Genomic DNA, 17,793 nt, shown 5'->3' with positions numbered 1-17,793 from the left:
TCTGAATTCCTGCCTGCAAGAGGACTCCCCAAGGGGATGAATTTTTACTTGCAGTTCATAGAGATAGAAGAAGAAAGCTCCAGCAATGCCATCCAGCTCTTCACTCCCAAGAGTCCCTCAATACATCATCCACTGCCTTGATTTCTTGTGAGGAGGCATCAAGGATGGTGGCTCTAGGCCCTCTGCAGGTACATGTTAATCTTTGGTATCTGATTTTGACTATTTTATTGGAAGCAAAAGGAAGTACTAAGCTGTCATGTGCAAAGTGTCCTGGCCAAGAGGCCCCTGGTTCCCAATGCTACTGATACTGAACACAGGTGCTGCTGCTGGGAGATGCTCCTTTTGGGTGCTGGCATCCAGGGAGCTGAGTTTTGTTCTTTCTGAGAGCTATCAGCAGGGATTCTTGCTGGCATTAGGCTGTGAAACACAGCTGTGTGGTATTGCTGAGCAGAGCGTGGGAGGAAAGCCCCTTTTCAAGTGTGGGGTGCTCACACCCAAAGCAGGGTGTGGGAGCAGCCCATAAACAAGTTGATCTTCACTCTTGCAAAGAGACCACACGAGATCCCAGGCTGCTCTCAGAGCAGGATTGCAGAGCTACGCAATCCTTTCCTCAGACCAACTGGAAAGATGACTGCAATGCGAATCTTCTGGAGCTGCAGAGTCCTACAGCTCCAAATGCAACATAAATTTGTCAAAGGTCCCAATCACTCTCAAAGTGTAAAGAAACAGGATAGAGATAAATGCAGGGGAAAGACAGAAATGTACTGCATGGCTGCTATTTTGGGATATGAGCTTACCTTTCAATTAAAAATAAGGTCTTGAAGCTTAGGGAAAATCTGCACTTAGTTCTGGATCCTATTTCTTTGCCACTCCTTTTATTTACAGAGTAAGTTGCAGAAAGCTGTTGTTATTTTAGACATGAATATTTTTTATTTGAGTGTTACTGCCTACCAGAGACTTTGATTTTTTTTTAATGTTGGCTAATTTTGTGTTTTGAGTAGGAAGCTTCAACTTCACACCAGTTCTACACAGGCCCTTCTGCTATCTACCAGTCTGGGCAAGATAAACCTGTAACTATGACATTCCTCCCTTAACCTCTATGGCTTTATCACGATTTTATTATTGCTCACCTTACTGTGGACTTTGAAAAGATATGGGGAGTATCTGAAGTAGTTTAAAACAATTTAATCTTTTAATTATCTGGAATACAGGCAAATATCCCTATATATCCACCCAGCCTCCAGTTTGCTTTTGGATTCTAACTGCTGAATGAATTAGGGAGAGCAGGGCCAGGCGAGCTGCCTGCACTGATCTCTGCAGGGAGCCAGCTTCCTCCCACCCCTCAAAATGCACTAACCACCTCTGCTCCCACACCAGATGCCTTCCCAAATCCTCAGTCCCTGCCCAAAACATCTGTGCTGTTTGTTCTGCATCACCCTATTGCTCACAGAAGAGGGGACCCCCATGGGCACCACCCCAGCTTGCCCACACTTACGGTGGAAGGGAGCACCCAGGCAGCTTCAAGGCAGGAAAAGTCTCTGAAAAGCAGCAGAATTAGCAATGTCTTGCATGCCAAAGCAAGTCCTAAGGCAGGCAAAGCAGCAGCCAGGAAAGATAGAGACCCATTCCCAACATCCCACCTTGTCCATCCCTCCACCTCAGCACAAGGTGGGAGGCAATGGGCAGCTCCAGCACCCTCATCCTGCTCCGTGGCTCATCCATCAGGAGCAAGGAGGAGGATTAGTGCTTGGCATCAATGTGGGCAACTGCCTGCCTGCCAGGCTTGCTCTTTAAAACAGCCTGTCAAGCACAGATAGCTGTTGAATCAATATGTGCCTGGTAGCTGTTAATGCCACTTCTGCCAGCACAGGGTGGGCTGAGCCACTGCACAGCAGGAAGGATTCAGGCTCTGAGAGAGAGGATGCAGCGCTGACTCCTCAGTACCCATATCAGATGACTGTGAGAAAGCAGTCAAACAGGAAGACTTCAGTGATGGTGTCTCTGTGTTGCCGCTGCCAGTCCCCCTTCCCAGGGCCAAACATGAACGTTTGCCAAGCACAGAGGAGACTGGATATATTATGGTTGGTCAGTTCTTTGAATGAGATGTGAAAGCAGGGGCCTCCACTACCAGCCTCGACAAATCCTTTGCACATCTTGAACAGACCATGAAAATCAGCTGACATCCAGATCGCTGTCTCCTCTTCCTCTGGGCAGCTTCTCATGCCCAGGCTGCAAATTGCTGTGGATAATAGCTGTGACCATTCATCCAGACCATGGCTGCCTACCTGTTCTTGCGTGGAGGGCCCGGGGCTCGCTGGTCCCATTGCAGAGGGGATGATGTCCAGCTATTTGGAGCTGGTGTACTTGGTGACAGCCTTGGTGCCCTCGGACACGGCGTGCTTGGCCAGCTCTCCCGGGAGCAGCAGGCGCACGGCTGTCTGGATCTCCCGGGATGTGATGGTGGAACGCTTGTTGTAATGGGCCAGGCGGGAGGCTTCTCCAGCAATGCGCTCAAAGATGTCATTGACGAAGGAGTTCATGATGCCCATGGCCTTGGAGGAGATGCCCGTGTCAGGATGGACCTGCTTCAGCACCTTGTAGACATAGATGGAGTAGCTCTCTTTCCTGCTTTTGTGACGCTTTTTATCACCTTTCTTCTGGGTCTTTGTCACGGCTTTCTTGGAGCCCTTTTTGGGGGCTGAGGTTGACTTTGCTGGCTCTGGCATCCTGAGAGCTCTTTTGCTGTGTCTTGGAGCTGATTGGAGAAAACATAAAAAAAAAAATCTAATTATTTTTTTACCTTCTACAGAATAATTGTACTGCAAGATGAGTCTGGTTTGTGTATGGCTTTTTGTTGTTTTCTGTTTAAATACCTCCAACACTGGCCTTGTCAACATCTCCGAACGCAAGTCTAATTGGTGTCTACTAAGTAAATATGAGATGGAGCCTGAACATCTTTCTGAGAAGAACACTGCAGTTCCAAAGAAAACACTAACTGCAGCATGGATTAAACCAAATCTTGCTGGAATGGGCCCAAAACTGTTGCAAGGTATCACTGCAGCCACCTCCAGATGAGACTGGTCAAAATTATTTTATGTGGTTACAGTCTCCAGTAAACTCTTTTATTTGAGTATTACTGCCTACCAGAGACTTTGATTTTTTTAAAAGTTGGCTAATTTTGTGTTTTGAGAAAGAAGTTCTATTTTGAAGGTGCTTGCATTTCTGTGACTACTGTCTGGCACCATGTTTTCCAGTGAAATATAAAAAATAATATTGTTTTAAGCTAGCTAGCTGAGCTACAGGAATATATCAGTATTCACATTTGCTATCAAAAATTACCAGAAAGTAGAAAAGCTTAGGGGATGTGTCAGGAATCATTTGGCCAAGAAACAGAAATGTGGATACAAGTCAAAAAGCAAAGTGCTTTTGGACTACATGTTGATGGAAAAAAAATTTTCCTGCTATTGGATGTTTTTGCTTTTGAGAGCAAGCATTTGCTGGACAGTTGACAACAAAAATGCCTGATCCTCCCTCTGAGTTTTTCCTCATTAGGTCTCAAGGTGCAGAGCCATGACCTGCAGCTGACTGCTCGTTGGGGAGAGATTTGTTTCTTTTTTTACTTACAATTTTTTTCCGTAAGTTCCGAGGAAACGAACTACTGGGTACTTATTGGTACTTAAGTAAAAAACAAAGTAAGTGGCCAGAGGAGAGGAGTGCACTCCTTTTGTCCCTGGGGGTTTCTCTCCGAGGAGGAAGGAGCCCGGTCAAGCTGCTGCTTACTGCGGGGAGAATTCACTATCGTCACTGGAGCCCAGTCCTAGGGATTGACCAACATCTATCTGCTCGTGTGTCCAGGAATTCTGAGCTCGCCTTTTCCCGCCCTGCGGGAGCCGCTGTCCCGCCCCACCGGGACATCCCCACAGCTCCAGCTACCACCGCTGGGCTTCTGGTACACCTCATCACCAGCCCGGGATTGCTGCTCGTTCTGCCATTCCAGCTTGGTGCTCCCCAGAGCCCTGTAGGGCACCGGAATCAGACCGCCCCGGGCTTTCTGAAGCCAAACCTTGTTTTTAATGCTGTAGTTGTTGTTTTGTTTGTCTTGTTGTACATCCTAGTAAAGAACTGTTATCCCTATCCCCATACCTTTGCCTGAGAGCCCCTTAATTTCAAAATTACAATAATTTGGAGGGAGGGAGTTTACATTCTCCACTCCAAGGGAGGCCAGCTTTCCCCGTCTTTCAAATTAAGACATTGCTCTCATCCAGAAGTGCAGTAACAAAAAACATTACGTAAACCCATCAAAAAACTGTGTGTGCCTCCCCTACACTACAAATTGACGTGCTTTACTTCATGGACTAAGAGAAATAATTGTGTTGCAACCTGGTATATGGTTTTGTGTTTCAGAGAACACTTAGAAAGCTCCCTTGAAAGACAAGGCTCCTCCAGGATTCGCTGGAGGATAAGCTCACAGCATCACCCCAGGGCTTGGGCTTAGCTGCTCTACATCTCCTTTGAAGATGACCTAGGAATTAGTCTGCTGGCCAAGAGAGACTGGTAGAGAAAAAAGCGCTTCAGGGCTGATGGCACATGGGAAAATGGATAGAAGTAAACAGAAGAGAGAAAGCTGGGATGTAACATATGGTCTGCACACTGTGAGTATCAGAGAAGGACCTAAACGGTGCCTGTGCCAAGGCAATGGCTGCACACTCAACCCTGCCTCTCCTCCTTCGGAAAGAGCGAGTGAGACGTCTGAGGTGTCCATCTGCAGCCAGGGCAAGATGCAGCAGCACTGCTGCAACCAAGTCTACACAAAGTTCCCGGTTGCTCCCTATGGGAGGAGAGACATCTTTGATCCTGAGGCTGGATTTACACGTCCACCCACACCGGCTCCCGATTCCGAATCATGCAAGAAACCTCCGTGGCTCCGTATCAGGATGGGTGATGCTGCCTCCCTCCTGCCTGGAGCAGCTCTGGGCCACTGCTGCTGCTCTGCCCGACCAGGCTCCAGGGCTGGGCTCTGGGACCTGCATGGCCTGGCAGCCACTGGGCAAAGGGCAACATTGGGCACTTCAGGCAGGGCTATGCCCAGCTGCAAGAGCAGGTTGGCATTGCTTGGGATGCTGTGGAATGGGGAGGAAAAGTCACTACAACACCCTCCTCCAAAACACCCTCCTGTCTCGAAGCCAAAGTCAGCACCAGTGTCCTTAGAGCTGGGTTTCTGCTTCAGAAAAGCAGCTTCTTCTCCAAAGATATGATTTTCATGTGCTAAGTTTTTGTTTCTGCCACCTCATGTTCTTTCTTAATTCTTACTGGCATTCTTCCCAGTGGAGGCATTTGGAAGGGCAAGTGCTGGACTGCCTCAAAAGTTCTGGACACCTTTCAAAACTGACATCTGCCCCCTTAAACACCACATTTTCTTCCTCTGATGAAATCACAAATTTTCTTCATTTTTTTCTCTATTTGGGAAGCAATATTGGGAAAAGAAATCCCCTACTGCTCTGTTTGTAGACATGAAAATGTGTCATTTCAATGGAAAATTATTTTTCTACATGAAGAAATAACTGCACTTGTTCCCTGTTCTTTTGAGCTCATTTCCTGACTAAAAAACATCACAACTGAAAAACACAAATGAGTATTTCTTGGGCTTTTTGAAAAGTATGTCCCTCTAAAATATGTATTAATCCTTAAGTGCACTTCTACTGCAGCTTTTAAAAAGTGAATAGAGAGGCACCAGAATGATTTCACAGGGCTCCAGAACAGGTCACATCTACAGAACATCTCCATCTATTTGATCAGCTAATTCCCTTGCGTAGCACAGCTTGGGATCTCCCTCCTCTCCTGCGTATGGCTGCAAAGGGGGAAGCAGTGATGCTGAAGTCCAGAGATCAGCACAAAAGCTTGTGCTTCTCTCCACCCATTTCTTTGGAGCTGACTGTTTAACAGGTAAATAACACCTTCTTTGAAAATAGGTTGTGTTCTTTGTGGTTTATTTCAGCAGTTCCTAGCAGGCAGAGCCTGAGTGCATTTGCCAGGTGCTAAATAAATAATGTTAATAATGGTCAACAGTATCACAAATCCTTCTGTCAACAGTGCAACGCAACCCACAGCAGGTGCTACTCTGGTGTAAAGACAGAAGTAGTGAGATTATTCCCAAAGTGTCCATGTGGAGAGCTTGTCGAGGAAAACAGAAAAGTGACCTTCAAAAGAAAGAGTTTTTAAATAAAACCAGTTCCATATCTTTGCTTCCTTAAGGAAAAAAAAAAAAGAAAAAGAAAAAAAAAAGAGAGTTGGAGAGAGAACCTAAAGAGGTTAACAATTACTGGCTTTTATTTTGGAAGTGTTGCCAGCATGACTGACTTTGCTACTGTGAGATAGACCATTGGGTACAGGTTGCTCAGAGAGGTTGCAGGATCTCCATCCTTGGAGGTGCTCAAAATCTAACTGGACATGACTGAGAAACCCACAGTGGCTGACCCTGCTCTGAGTATGGACTGGACTAGATGTTTGCCAGAGGCACCTCTAACATCCATTCTGTGACTTTTGGAGACTGAAACTGGCTAGAACACACTTTATGAGCTGTTCCCTCCATTGACATTTCCCATGGGATGCTGCAGCCCAAGATTCCCACATGGACCCCTAAGAAGAGATGGTGTTCATCTCCAGGTCCAAGCCACTGAGGTCCCTGGGACACAGAGTAGGGTCATGCAAGAGAAGACACTTTCAAGCAGCACATTTGGAAAGTTTCAGGAAAATCTCTGGGAACATTTTTTTCTTTATGGCTTTGTAGGCTCTGAGTTAAATCAGTTATCAGTGCTGGCAGTTTTTTCCTTCCTCAGAAAACCAACAACAAAACCAACCACAGTAATTTTTCCAGTCAGTTCTAAGCAGCAGCCTGATTGCTGCCAGAAACCAGAGCAGTGTGGAGTGACAGATACATCTTCCTTTGTGTTGACACTCCTTTCTTCAGTATCATTAAAAGGAAAGTGAACGGAAAAACATATTCAAAGATACAAATCACCACAGCCTCTCAGATCTGAAATGGGAGAGGAGCCCTGCTGAGAAATCCCACGTGGAACCTGATGCTGTCTCTTTTCCCCAGACTTGATACATCAATGGAGAGAAACAGGCAGGGAAGCTCCAGTAAGATTTTTGTTCATTTTTGGCCTTGCTGCTGAGTCTCTAGGACTAGTGCCAAGCTCCTGCCATCAGTGTGCATGGGTAACCATGGGTGAACTATGAGCTGGCCTTCTGGACCTCTCCTCATGCAGGGCTGGAAACAGCACTTGGACTTTTTTTTTTTTTTTTTTTTTTTTTTTTTCCTTTTGAAAGCTGTCCTTGCTATGATGAGCTCTGGGGCACTGGGGCATCCACTGTAAATCCCCATGCCCTTTCTGTAATTTCCTACTCAACCATAAAAGTTACATTTCTAGAATCAGCATTTTGTTCTTAGGAGGTTTTGGTGACAAATTAAATATCTGTACGAAAAACTCAAGCTCTCATCTTTTGGACATCTGAAATTCTGGTATTTGTTAATCTTCTGATGTTCTACTTTAATCCTTGCTAGAGCAAATGACAGCCAGTGGGGACCTACTGATAGTTCTGCCCCTTAAATAGGAATGTCCTGTCTGTTCTGCCCAATTATTGCCCCTTTCCTCATTTTCTCCTACTATATAAAAGGAAGGATACTTGGCTTTATTCCTGCATGCCAAGAAATACTAAATGAAATTTGCTACTGCTGCTTTTTGTTTTATTATCTTTGAAACACAAAGGGCAACAAATCAGGGAATGTTTCCACCAAAAGGAAAAGGCTTTCTAATGAATTCACCTGCTCTGAAGTGCTTGTAAGATATGGTAAATATAGTTTACAAATTACCAGGCGTCAACAAATGACTGTTATTGGAAAAGAGAATTTCTGCAAACTGCAAACTCCCTTCCTTTTATTATGTATGGCCATCTACTATTATACAAGAATTTGTTTATCTGTCAGGTGTCATTACATAGTAATAGCTGAGAAAACAAACAATATTTGTGATTATTTGGTAGCAAGCTCTGCCTCAGGTATAATGCAGATCAGAAGCATGATGAGTCATTGTGAGACATTGGTGATGTTGCCTCGTGCAAAAACTGATAGTCATATTTTGGTCTGGAAAGAATTTTTCCCTTGGTATGTTGTCTAGCATGTGATGATGAGGTAATATTTGCTTTGAAGTAAGGAGGAGGAGAATTTCCTAGAATAAGGTAAACTAATCTGAAATGCCTGATTTCTTCCAATGGTGGAGGGGGTGCACAAAACCATTTTAAGTTCCTAGATTTCCTCCCAAGTAATCCAGTGCCAGGACTAAGACACCATCGTTAGTTCCACATGCTCTGATGCACTTTAAATCTCTGCTCCTGTAAAGTTTTCATTTAAATGGCTACCTTTCAAAATTGGATAGACACACACAGTTTTCTAGTGAACAGAGGACTGTGACTATAGGTTAAAACTGCAGATGACCCCAACTCACTAACAAAGAAAGAAATGCTATAAATTCAGTCCCTGACACAGACACACGATCTTCACATTAATCTTCAGATTTCTTTAGAACAAATACAAGCAGAACAGAACACTGCGTCTGAGATCTTTGGCTGATACTTATCTTGCTTGTGTTAACCCATTGCTTGGGAGTTCTGTACAGAATACTACAGGAATCTTTTCTGTTCTTTTGTATAATTTCAATTTATGATTTTTAGAAAGCGCATTTTTAATCACTGGTAACAGCTGTAATTTCTTGTGCTACTTCTGCCCAAGTTGCAAGTATTTCTCAGGGCTGTAGGGGTATCAATCAGAGATTATACATTATTAACTACAAAGTAAGGAGCAGGACCCTGCATCAGAGCTCTCTGCAGAGAAGATACATTGAAATTTTAAAGAAAATATAATTTTACCCATGAGTCAAGTAGAGCAACAGAGAGACAATGTTGCAAGAAGAATGACTGTCAGGAAACTAAATACTGCTTTCTTTATGCTGATTAAGAGTGTCTGAAGTCAATGGGGATTTAACATAGGTCTGAAAGCACAAGTACAATGTTTAGAGATGCTTAGCACCAACAGCTGACATTGCTTTCCACTGGAATCCAAAAGGCTCAGTAATTTACAGAAATCAGACTTCATATTTTATCAATGTTTTGTTACTGTTAATAAGCAAGTACTTAAAGTTTTATTACCTGCTCTTTGTAAGAGTACTTACTCTATACTTGCTTTGGGATAGCTCTGATCTACATGCTTGAGCAAGTATCTAATAAATACAAAAAGGAGAATGATGTTTTCTATGGATAAATACCTGTTAAATATATGTGGGGTACACCTGGTACCAGCATCTGCTATAATTCCACTCCAGCTTTCCCACAGAGTGCCAGGGTTTCAAAGAAACCTGAAGGAGTTAGATTTGATAACCCTTGTGGGTCCCTTCCAATTTGGAATATTCCATGATTTTGTATTACCACAACCATCTTCAGGAAGCCCAACAGAGTCCAACGGAGAACACCAGCAGGCTCACTTCCTTCCTGAGGTTTTATCAATAACTCAAAACGTCACACATAAAATGCAGCATGAGCTTCCTCTCCAAGTTTTAGAATCATTAGGATTTTCTGCTTCTGCCACAATTCCTTTCCTCAAGCAACAGCCTTCTTTTCCCTTCATATCCCACTTCAACTCAACTGGACCCACTGGGAGCCAACTTGTCAGCAGCAACCCCGTGTTCAGTTGCAGGGTTTAACTCCCATCCTTAGACTAGCTCAGCAAAATTGCTCTGGAGGTAAGGAGAGGTCAGAGCCTGCTAACCATGTAAGGGCAGCTGATGTCCAACTGACCTGGGACAATCCTGCTGGGCAGAATGAGCAAGACATCACAGCAGCACCACTGCTCAGAAGCATCACAAGCTCTACATATCTTTTTGGTGGTTTGCAAAGTACAGACTATTGGAGATGAGTGTGAGAACCAAAATCATAAATGACTGGGCTGTAATACCAATGGAAGAAATGTGCTTTATTTATTCCATGACACCCTATGCCATTGAAAATAAAAAGTGAAGATTTGAAATAAATTCCTCTGTGCTGTATCCAAATGAAAATCACTTGCTCTTAATCCACATTGTTTCAATTTCTCTGGAAAAGGAGAAAAGCAAAAACTCACTAAGGCTGCTATATCTAAATAACTCCTACAGTGGAGCAATGGTCTCTAAACTAGTAATGACAATAAGCCTAAAGAACTGCTATCACTTTTAAGCAAACTATTTTTATGCATTTTATGGAGCAATGGAGAATTATCAAAATTCTAGACTATTTTCATAAGTGCTGAAAAAGGCATCCATTAAAAATGTGCTAATTCAGCCATTCAGCCAAAAATAGGAGAGAAGCTACAGCCCAACACCTGCAGGCCGTAGGGAGAGAGTGGGTGGGAGATGGAGAAGAAGCCTCTTCAAGAGATGAGAGCTGCTCTAAGGTAGGAGTTATGTGGGAACCAATGCAGACACATGCAGCACCTCTTCCACCTACAGACCCCACACCCAGGCTTTAGCAGGTTCCTGTAACCCTTTTCCAGCACTGCAGATAATTTAGTGAAAAGAAACAAAAGCTGAGATTGTACCTCAAAATGTGTATTTTGGCCAAACACACTGACTGAGAATAATAATTTGGACATAAATCCATGCTGAAGTGGAAAGCTATGTGCCCATATTAGGCTGAAGACCAGACCAAGGTCATTAAGGCTTTTAAGAGTGATGTGATAGGTACATGACAAATGTAGGTGTTACCACATATTCTCAATGCCATAGATAAAATAAACCCAGCAAAACCTTTTAAAAACTGTCAAGGTATGCATATGGGTCTAAGGCATTTATGCTCAACATTACCACCATCAACTCTCCTCCTACATGGGGAGAAAGTATCAGGCAAGGGCACGATGTGTGCAGCTACAATATAATCAATCATGACCAACATTCCTTCTAAATGAGAGTCTCTCACTGCAATCATCACTTCCCAGTTACATTACTCACATTTCAGCAAGTCCTGAAAATGGTTTCAGAAAAAATAGTAGAAAGCATGCAATCAAAAAAGTCAGAGATATGTGAAAGCTGCTTTATCATGGTGGTAAAGCCTGTGTGCCTGGGAACACAGAGTGTAAACACAGGAGGTGAGGGTGCCAGACAGGTATATTCAAAAGGACTGCATGCCATGCCACAAGCTAAAGGATAGCAAGCAACACAGCATCTGATGTCATTGCTACAGGATACTGAAAATACTGTAATGTGTGTATTAATAATTAATTTGGCATGGTAAAAGCAATTTTACTGTAAAACAGGGATGTGTGACCATTACTGGAGCCTGCAGGGAAACAAAGATAAACGTCCTTCCCCAGATCTCGCATCATTCAATAACCGGATTGGGAACACGATCTAAGACTGCTGACACTTTTTTCTGCTGCTGCCACCAGATCACATTACCACAGGCAGAGAGTCCTCTGAGCATTAGAGGTCATCTTCTGTAGGAAACAGGAAAATGGAGAGTCTGTTAGATGGAAGGAGAGGAGAGAAGCAGGGCTGGGACAGCCAGCTCTGGCAAAGCTCTCCTGAAGAGAAGCTGGCTTTTCTCCAGAAACAGACAGGGGTGAGCATTAAAGACACAGGAGTTATTGAAGGTAAAAGTAAACTCTGAAACAAGAACTGACAATAAACAGTTTTAAAATGTTCATGAATAAATTTATACTGCAGATGAGAGGGAACATCACTTACATCCTTACTTGGAAGTGGGAGGATAAAGGCAAGGCAGGAGGGGAGAAAGACAAAGAAATCCATTCCTTCCATATTTCAAAGACAAAACAATATTATAAAAATTCTAGGAAATAGTTCCAGCATAGCAAGTACCTGCTCTATATTAACCAGGGAAACACTTTTCTGTGTTGCTGTGCTACTGAAGAATTGTTATCAAAATGCACAGATGTCCTTCACTTTGTACTTCTCCTTCCTTTATTCTTTTATTTATTGTTCCTTCCTTCTTTTTCTCACATCCACTGAAAGTGCCAGGAGGTTCAAAGCCCCGGCAGGTTTGCTGCCACTTGGTCCTGTCTCACATGTAGTATTTGTACAGAGACTAACAAAGTACTTTGAACAGCCACAGTGTTGAAAAACTGGCAGCCCTCCAGAAACTTTAAAAGAAATGGCTGTCAAGTTAGCCCATGCCCAAATTCCACATTGTACAAATTGCTTGTGAATAGTGTTTTAATTTACCTCTAAGTTGTGATAACATCATTATTGCATGGATTTAGTGTGCTCGTCACTATGATGATGCATATATAACACCATCTCCTTTCCAGAGAAATCAAGGCATAATGGCATAATTGGGGATACATCGATATTTAAACGAGGCAAGGGTGCAAAGAGCAATATGCTGAAGACTTGGTTGCAACCCCTAGACCAGAAGTGAAGAAAATGGGGGTTGCTGGGCAAAATTACAGTGGTCCTGGATGGTCAGTAGCAATTAGAACAACTAAATGTAAAGCTTGCTTTTCAAAACTCAGAAGGGTTTTCAAAGGCAGCAGGTTTAAAACGCCTGAGGAGTGCCATATTAGCTGTACAATACTGTTATTTTTAACTATCCTTGGCTCCATCCTCCCACATTTGCTTTCCTCCTGAGCTTTCCATGCCCTTAGTTTCCCCACTGCTTTAGTCCAATAGTCTCCCAAGCTGTTTCTTCCCTAGATGCAGCGCTCACCCTTTGCTCTTCTCCCTCTCTGCTGGTGCCTCTCCCAGCACACTCCCTCCACAGAGCTCATTAGTGCCTCTGCTTCCAGAAGCATATCTTTGCAGGTGACTGCTAAGTCCTTTCCTTGAGTTGTGTCCCAGTTATCAGGCAGCTGCAGTCAATAAGGAGGATGACTGGAGCTGGGCTGAGGACCCACAGTGCAGGAGAGGAGATAATATGGGGTTAATTCTGGCATATGAGAAAGAGGAGGGTGGTACAGGAGTCAAGACAGCTGCAGCCACCATATCTTCAGGACAGACCTGCTGCAGCTGCAGTGCATTTTAAGACAAACACATCAAGAATGAAAACAGCCTATATTTATATTAGGTATGGTCAGACAGCTCCTTCCTGACAGGATGTTCTCTGTCCCCCATCTTGTAGCACCCCACTTGTTACTCAGTCAATTTCCAGGTCCTCCAGAGGGCCCAAAGAGGACTTCTGCCTTTCAGTCAACATGGAAGCAGCTTCCTTTCCCTATGCTTCCTTCACATTGGTATTTACCAATGGTTCACTTCAGTCCTTTCAATTTTCCCCTTTTCTTCCTGTTGCTTGATTCTACCTGCCTTTGTGGCAGAGAAATGAGGAGACTCACCAAATGCTTTCCCTGGCCTCCCTTCACACTAGGTTTTATCTTTAAGTGCTGAGCTCCAGAATACCTTCCTTTCTGCCCTTCCCCTACATAATTTCAAGAATTTCTTCAGAAAAAATGTCACATGCTTTTCTGCTCCAGCTTTCTGACATAACCCATGTCCTCTTTGTAACCCCCAACAACACGGGGTAGTTCTGTTTTCCTACCCTTTTTCCCATTGCCTCCTGTACACACTGCCTATTGCATCGCCACCTTTGTGTTTTGTTTTCATTTATTCCTTGCAGCCTTCCTTCATGCAGTACTTTCTGCTTGACAAATACCATTCATATGATCTCTCTCCCCACAAGAGACAGTCACACAGGTTATACAAACAGGTTATAAGGAACAGCTTATAAGAAGAGATCTGATGTGCTCAAAAGCATGTCCATCTTTCCCAACTCTGTCTAGTATAGGCACTGCCTCTGACAAACTTTGCCCATTTACATCCTTGATCATTGTGGCTAAAAGCCCACAGTTTCTTCCTCAGCACATACCACCTGGGTGTGTGATTACCTGGGGGATGGTCCTCTACCTTCAGCTGGTGGATTTCAACTCTCCAGGTGACACATATCGTGTCAGAGATGTGATCTCTGCAAATGGAAACTCTGTCTTCCATGGTCCTCAGGTAAAGGCTATTTTTTAAAAAAATAGCACAGAAAACCTTGCTGCATTGGACCATCTATGTACTTTCACCAAATTCAGGAAAAAACCCTCACCCTATTTTATAAGAAGTTTTAAGGCTGGTTTGAAAGGTAAAGAATTCCTACTCCAAGAGGGTCGATGAAATAATATGACAAGTGTGGTGATTAAGTCTCACCACAAAGGAAAATGTTGAGTTGATGTAGGTGGCATATAAAACCCCCCACTCTCTTTATGAGTCAGGTAAGCTGCCAGAAACTGGAGGTGGAATCCGTGGGATGGAGCTGTTTTCATCCCAGCCAGTTAGTAGTAAGCTCTTTGAACAACAAAAAAAATTAGTTTAAATAACAATAAATATTTTTTAAAACTGAGACTCTTATCTAAATAGCAAAATCTAACAACTACCCTTGATCCTCAATGATGGTGTTTGTAGTCAGTGATAGTCAAGGGAAAAAAATGTTAAACAACTCTTCCCCCCACCCTCTGAGGTTAATGTAGCATTTTTAGATTATGCATCTATTCTTCCATCTCCCACCCAATACATATGATCCTGCAGTCACAGCTCTCTCCTCTCCCTCTGGCTCCAGCAAAAAGGGATGCTGACAAGCTGAAATCCCAGTCTCACCCCACACAGGACCCTTTTCAGAGGAAGAGCTTAGCTCTGCTGAGGAGAAAGCATTTCTCTTACAATAGCTGCACAAAATTGGCTTAACAAATGCATAAAACAAAACAATTAAGGGGGAAAAAGAAAAATATTTTGTGAAGTCTTATTTTGGGTCAGTCCAGCATCCAAGGGATATTTCAAAGATATAGCAGTGTCCCTAATGTAAAATTAAAGTCTTTTCATTTACAAAACACCCTGAACTTGAGAAATATAAAAAGAATGTCCTTGAGTTCAAGGGGCTTCAAGTCCTCCTGTGGTACTGTCAGTGGGAACACAACATCTTCTCTGCTCACAGTGCAGCCTGAGTAAGATGCTTGCTTCAGTACACATCTGAATTTAGGAACATTTCCCACATACTTAATTCTTCAGTCTACCCAACAGAGTCTTCAGTCTGAGGATGGGCAGGAGCAGTGTATTTCAGGTGCTAAGAAATGGATGAAATAGGATCAGATTATCAGCATGAGTAACTTCTTGTTTTCAGCTGGAGAGTGAAAGATGTGGAGATATATGTATACATAAATATATTTAAGCAAAATACATGTAAATGCAAGGGAAGTAAAAGAACAGCTTGGAGAAGAAATGTCAAGAGGAAGGTAGAGTTAGACAGCTGACAGAAGTGAGATATCAGAAAGGAGAGAGCAGGAGAGGATATAAAAAGAATGACACAGAGGGGGAAAAAAGAGATGTAAGAAGAAGATATATGAAAGGGAAAAAAATGAGGTGAAATACATGAGTGGACAAAAAATAGAGAGAGGAGGATGGTAAAGTAATGAGCACAAGGCAGAAACACTGAACATAAATTTGACACAGAAAAGAAAGACTCATAAGAAGGGTCACAAGAAGAAAAAAAGACCTTGCACAGCAGAGAAGATGTGAAATAAGCAGTGGGGAAAAAAATCACCTGCTAGTACAGCAGTTCTCAGAGTCACGGGTGAGAGATGCTGCTGTCCCAACAAGGGACAGTGGCAAACCCTAGGAAGTGACAGGCTAGACCCAAGGAGAACAAAGGACAATGCTGGGAGAAGATAACAATACCCTTGTACTAGGTTGCTGGCTTTTGTCTGAAACAGAAATCACAAACGTTATTGAAATTGCTGCTTAAATCTTACATCTGATACTTGAAAAAAACCTCTTTCCCAATACAATAAATTTTCCTTCTCTCTCAACGCTGGATTAAATTAATTACTGTACACTCAACAGTTGTATCTCCCTGCTGGGGAAGAAAACCCCAGACACCATTCTGCTCAAAGTAGACCTTCATCTCCAGCTCCCTTTGCCTATAGAAGCTTCTGTAGAAATCTTTCAGTAGACAAAGGTAAAATTCCTGCAGTTCCAAAATCACCATGATGGATTTGGCTATCATTAGTAAAATGAGGAAGGAAACAGGGGTAAGCACTCAAAGCTTTTTTTTTGTTTTTGTAATTAGGAAATTTAACCAGTACAGAGGGAAAGAAATTGCTGCCTGTAAATAAACTGTCACTTCTTTGCACATCAAATAATAGGAACAAGAGGGAGTGTGTGGGAAGTACATTCATATTATCCAATTCTTTCTGATATTAACATGTTCAATATAATGAAAACATAATCAGGAAAATAACATATTGTAACACAAACACTATGGAGGCTATAGAGAAAAAACCCTAGGAAGATCAGTGCTCCCAGGGTAGTGCCAATCTCAGAAACTAGAGCTTTATTAGTAGTAACAGGAGCAACATATGGAGATGAATGAAACCATGTTTGTAAATGTGATATGCAATTGCACACTCTCACTTGGCTTTCCTTCTTCACGATCTGACTCAGCCTCCACACTCCCCCATCTTTTGATTCATAAATTCTCGATATCAAAAAATAAAAGTTACAAAGCCAGCACGCAAAGGGCACGAGATGACGTGAAATACAAGGATGCTGGCGAGCACAGAACGTGCCATCAATCACCACCCTACAAATGGACAAATCTGCTGGAGATGAGCAGATAATAGGGCCAGCCTCTCCAGGGGCTCGCTGGAGGACCGAGCAGCAAACCAGAGCTCATCTCCACTGCAGCAGAGGCGCATGCTGAGGTAGACAAATCTATTACAAAATTGTATAATATTGCTTATGTTGCACAGCAGCCACTCGGTTAGGCAGCCCCTGCATCACCAAACCCGTGAGACTGGAGGTGAGAGGAATGAGAAATAAAAGGGTTTCTCATGGCATATACTCCCTGTATTTTTTAAGCTACGGAAAAAAGAGCAGGGTTAACCACAAGCAACACAAACACACAACAAACAGTGCATGACCAATGGTTTACAGCCCTATACACGTACTACATAATTAACAACCTCACGGAGTGTTGGCACAGTGGGGGTCTCTATAGGGGATAATAATCCCCTCTTTTCCCTGAGGGCCGGGGCTGCTCGGCGTGTGTTCGGCCCGGCTGCAGGCGGCCCGGCCCGGCCCGGCCTGCGGGTATCGCGGGCCCTGCAGCAGCGCCGGCCGCGGCCCCGGCCCCGCCACGGCCCGGGCTCGCCTTCGGCCCCGGTAAACCGGAGCCCACTGAGCTCCGGCCATACCGTTCCTACGAGCGCGGCAAAGCGCTGGCAAGGCTGACACCGCTCCGGTGCGTTCGCCGAGCCCGGAGAACGGCGAAGCCCCGACTGTGCGGGGCTCAGGGTCCGGCACAAGGCGGGGCAGGGCAGGGCTGCCCGCGCTCCGCATCGCGGCACGGCTCGGCACGGCTCGGCACCGATCGGCACGGCTCGGCTCGGCACGGCTCGGCACGGCGGTGCAGGCCTGGGCAGCGCGGCCCCGCTGCGGACACTGCGGCGTGTGCGGTGCCCACCGCTGCCGCACCGCGGGCGGCCAGCGCAGGGGAGGGTCTTGCCTGCTGCGCGTCTGGACTCCTCGGCAGGCGAGCTCCGGGCGGCGGCGGGGCGCGGGGCAGGTGCGCACGGCGGGGCCGGGGGGCCGCTCGCTGCCGCTCCGGGCGGATCCGCTCCAGGCGGGCGCCGCGCCGGGCGGGCCGCGGGACCGGGACCCGCCTCCGCTCCCGACCGGGCTGCGACCGGCGAGGCCCCTCGCTGCGCGCCGCCGCCGCCGCGGCCCG

The 17,793-nt window shown here is 44.6% G+C and overlaps 1 protein-coding gene across 2 annotated transcripts; it reads right to left on the bottom strand.

The window, feature by feature from the left end:
- Positions 1–922: 922 nt before the first annotated feature.
- On the bottom strand, positions 923–17,668 carry LOC310908473 (histone H2B 5-like). 2 transcript variants are annotated; one of them, XM_083859544.1, is made up of 2 exons: positions 17,572–17,668; positions 923–2,755 (listed from the first exon to the last, which is right to left on the bottom strand). In XM_083859544.1, exon 2 carries the CDS (start codon positions 2,724–2,726, stop codon positions 2,346–2,348), a length of 381 nt encoding a protein of 126 aa, XP_083715670.1. In that variant the 5' UTR covers positions 2,727–2,755; positions 17,572–17,668; the 3' UTR covers positions 923–2,345. The 2 variants fall into 2 exon arrangements, with proteins under 2 accessions (XP_083715670.1, XP_083715669.1); XM_083859543.1 differs by lacking the exon at positions 17,572–17,668 and adding an exon at positions 15,610–15,695.
- Positions 17,669–17,793: the final 125 nt, after the last annotated feature.

Source organism: Zosterops lateralis (genome assembly GCF_965231275.1).
Source record: "Zosterops lateralis genome assembly, chromosome: 4".
In the NCBI taxonomy this organism is placed as follows: domain Eukaryota; kingdom Metazoa; phylum Chordata; class Aves; order Passeriformes; family Zosteropidae; genus Zosterops; species Zosterops lateralis.
Note: the sequence above shows the minus strand (reverse complement) of the source record. Positions and strands in the feature narration are given on the sequence as shown.

What these genes read in the sequence shown, in the direction of transcription:
- LOC310908473 (XM_083859544.1), bottom strand. Translation starts at nt 2,726, where the DNA reads ATGCCAGAGCCAGCAAAGTCAACCTCAGCCCCCAAAAAGGGCTCCAAG.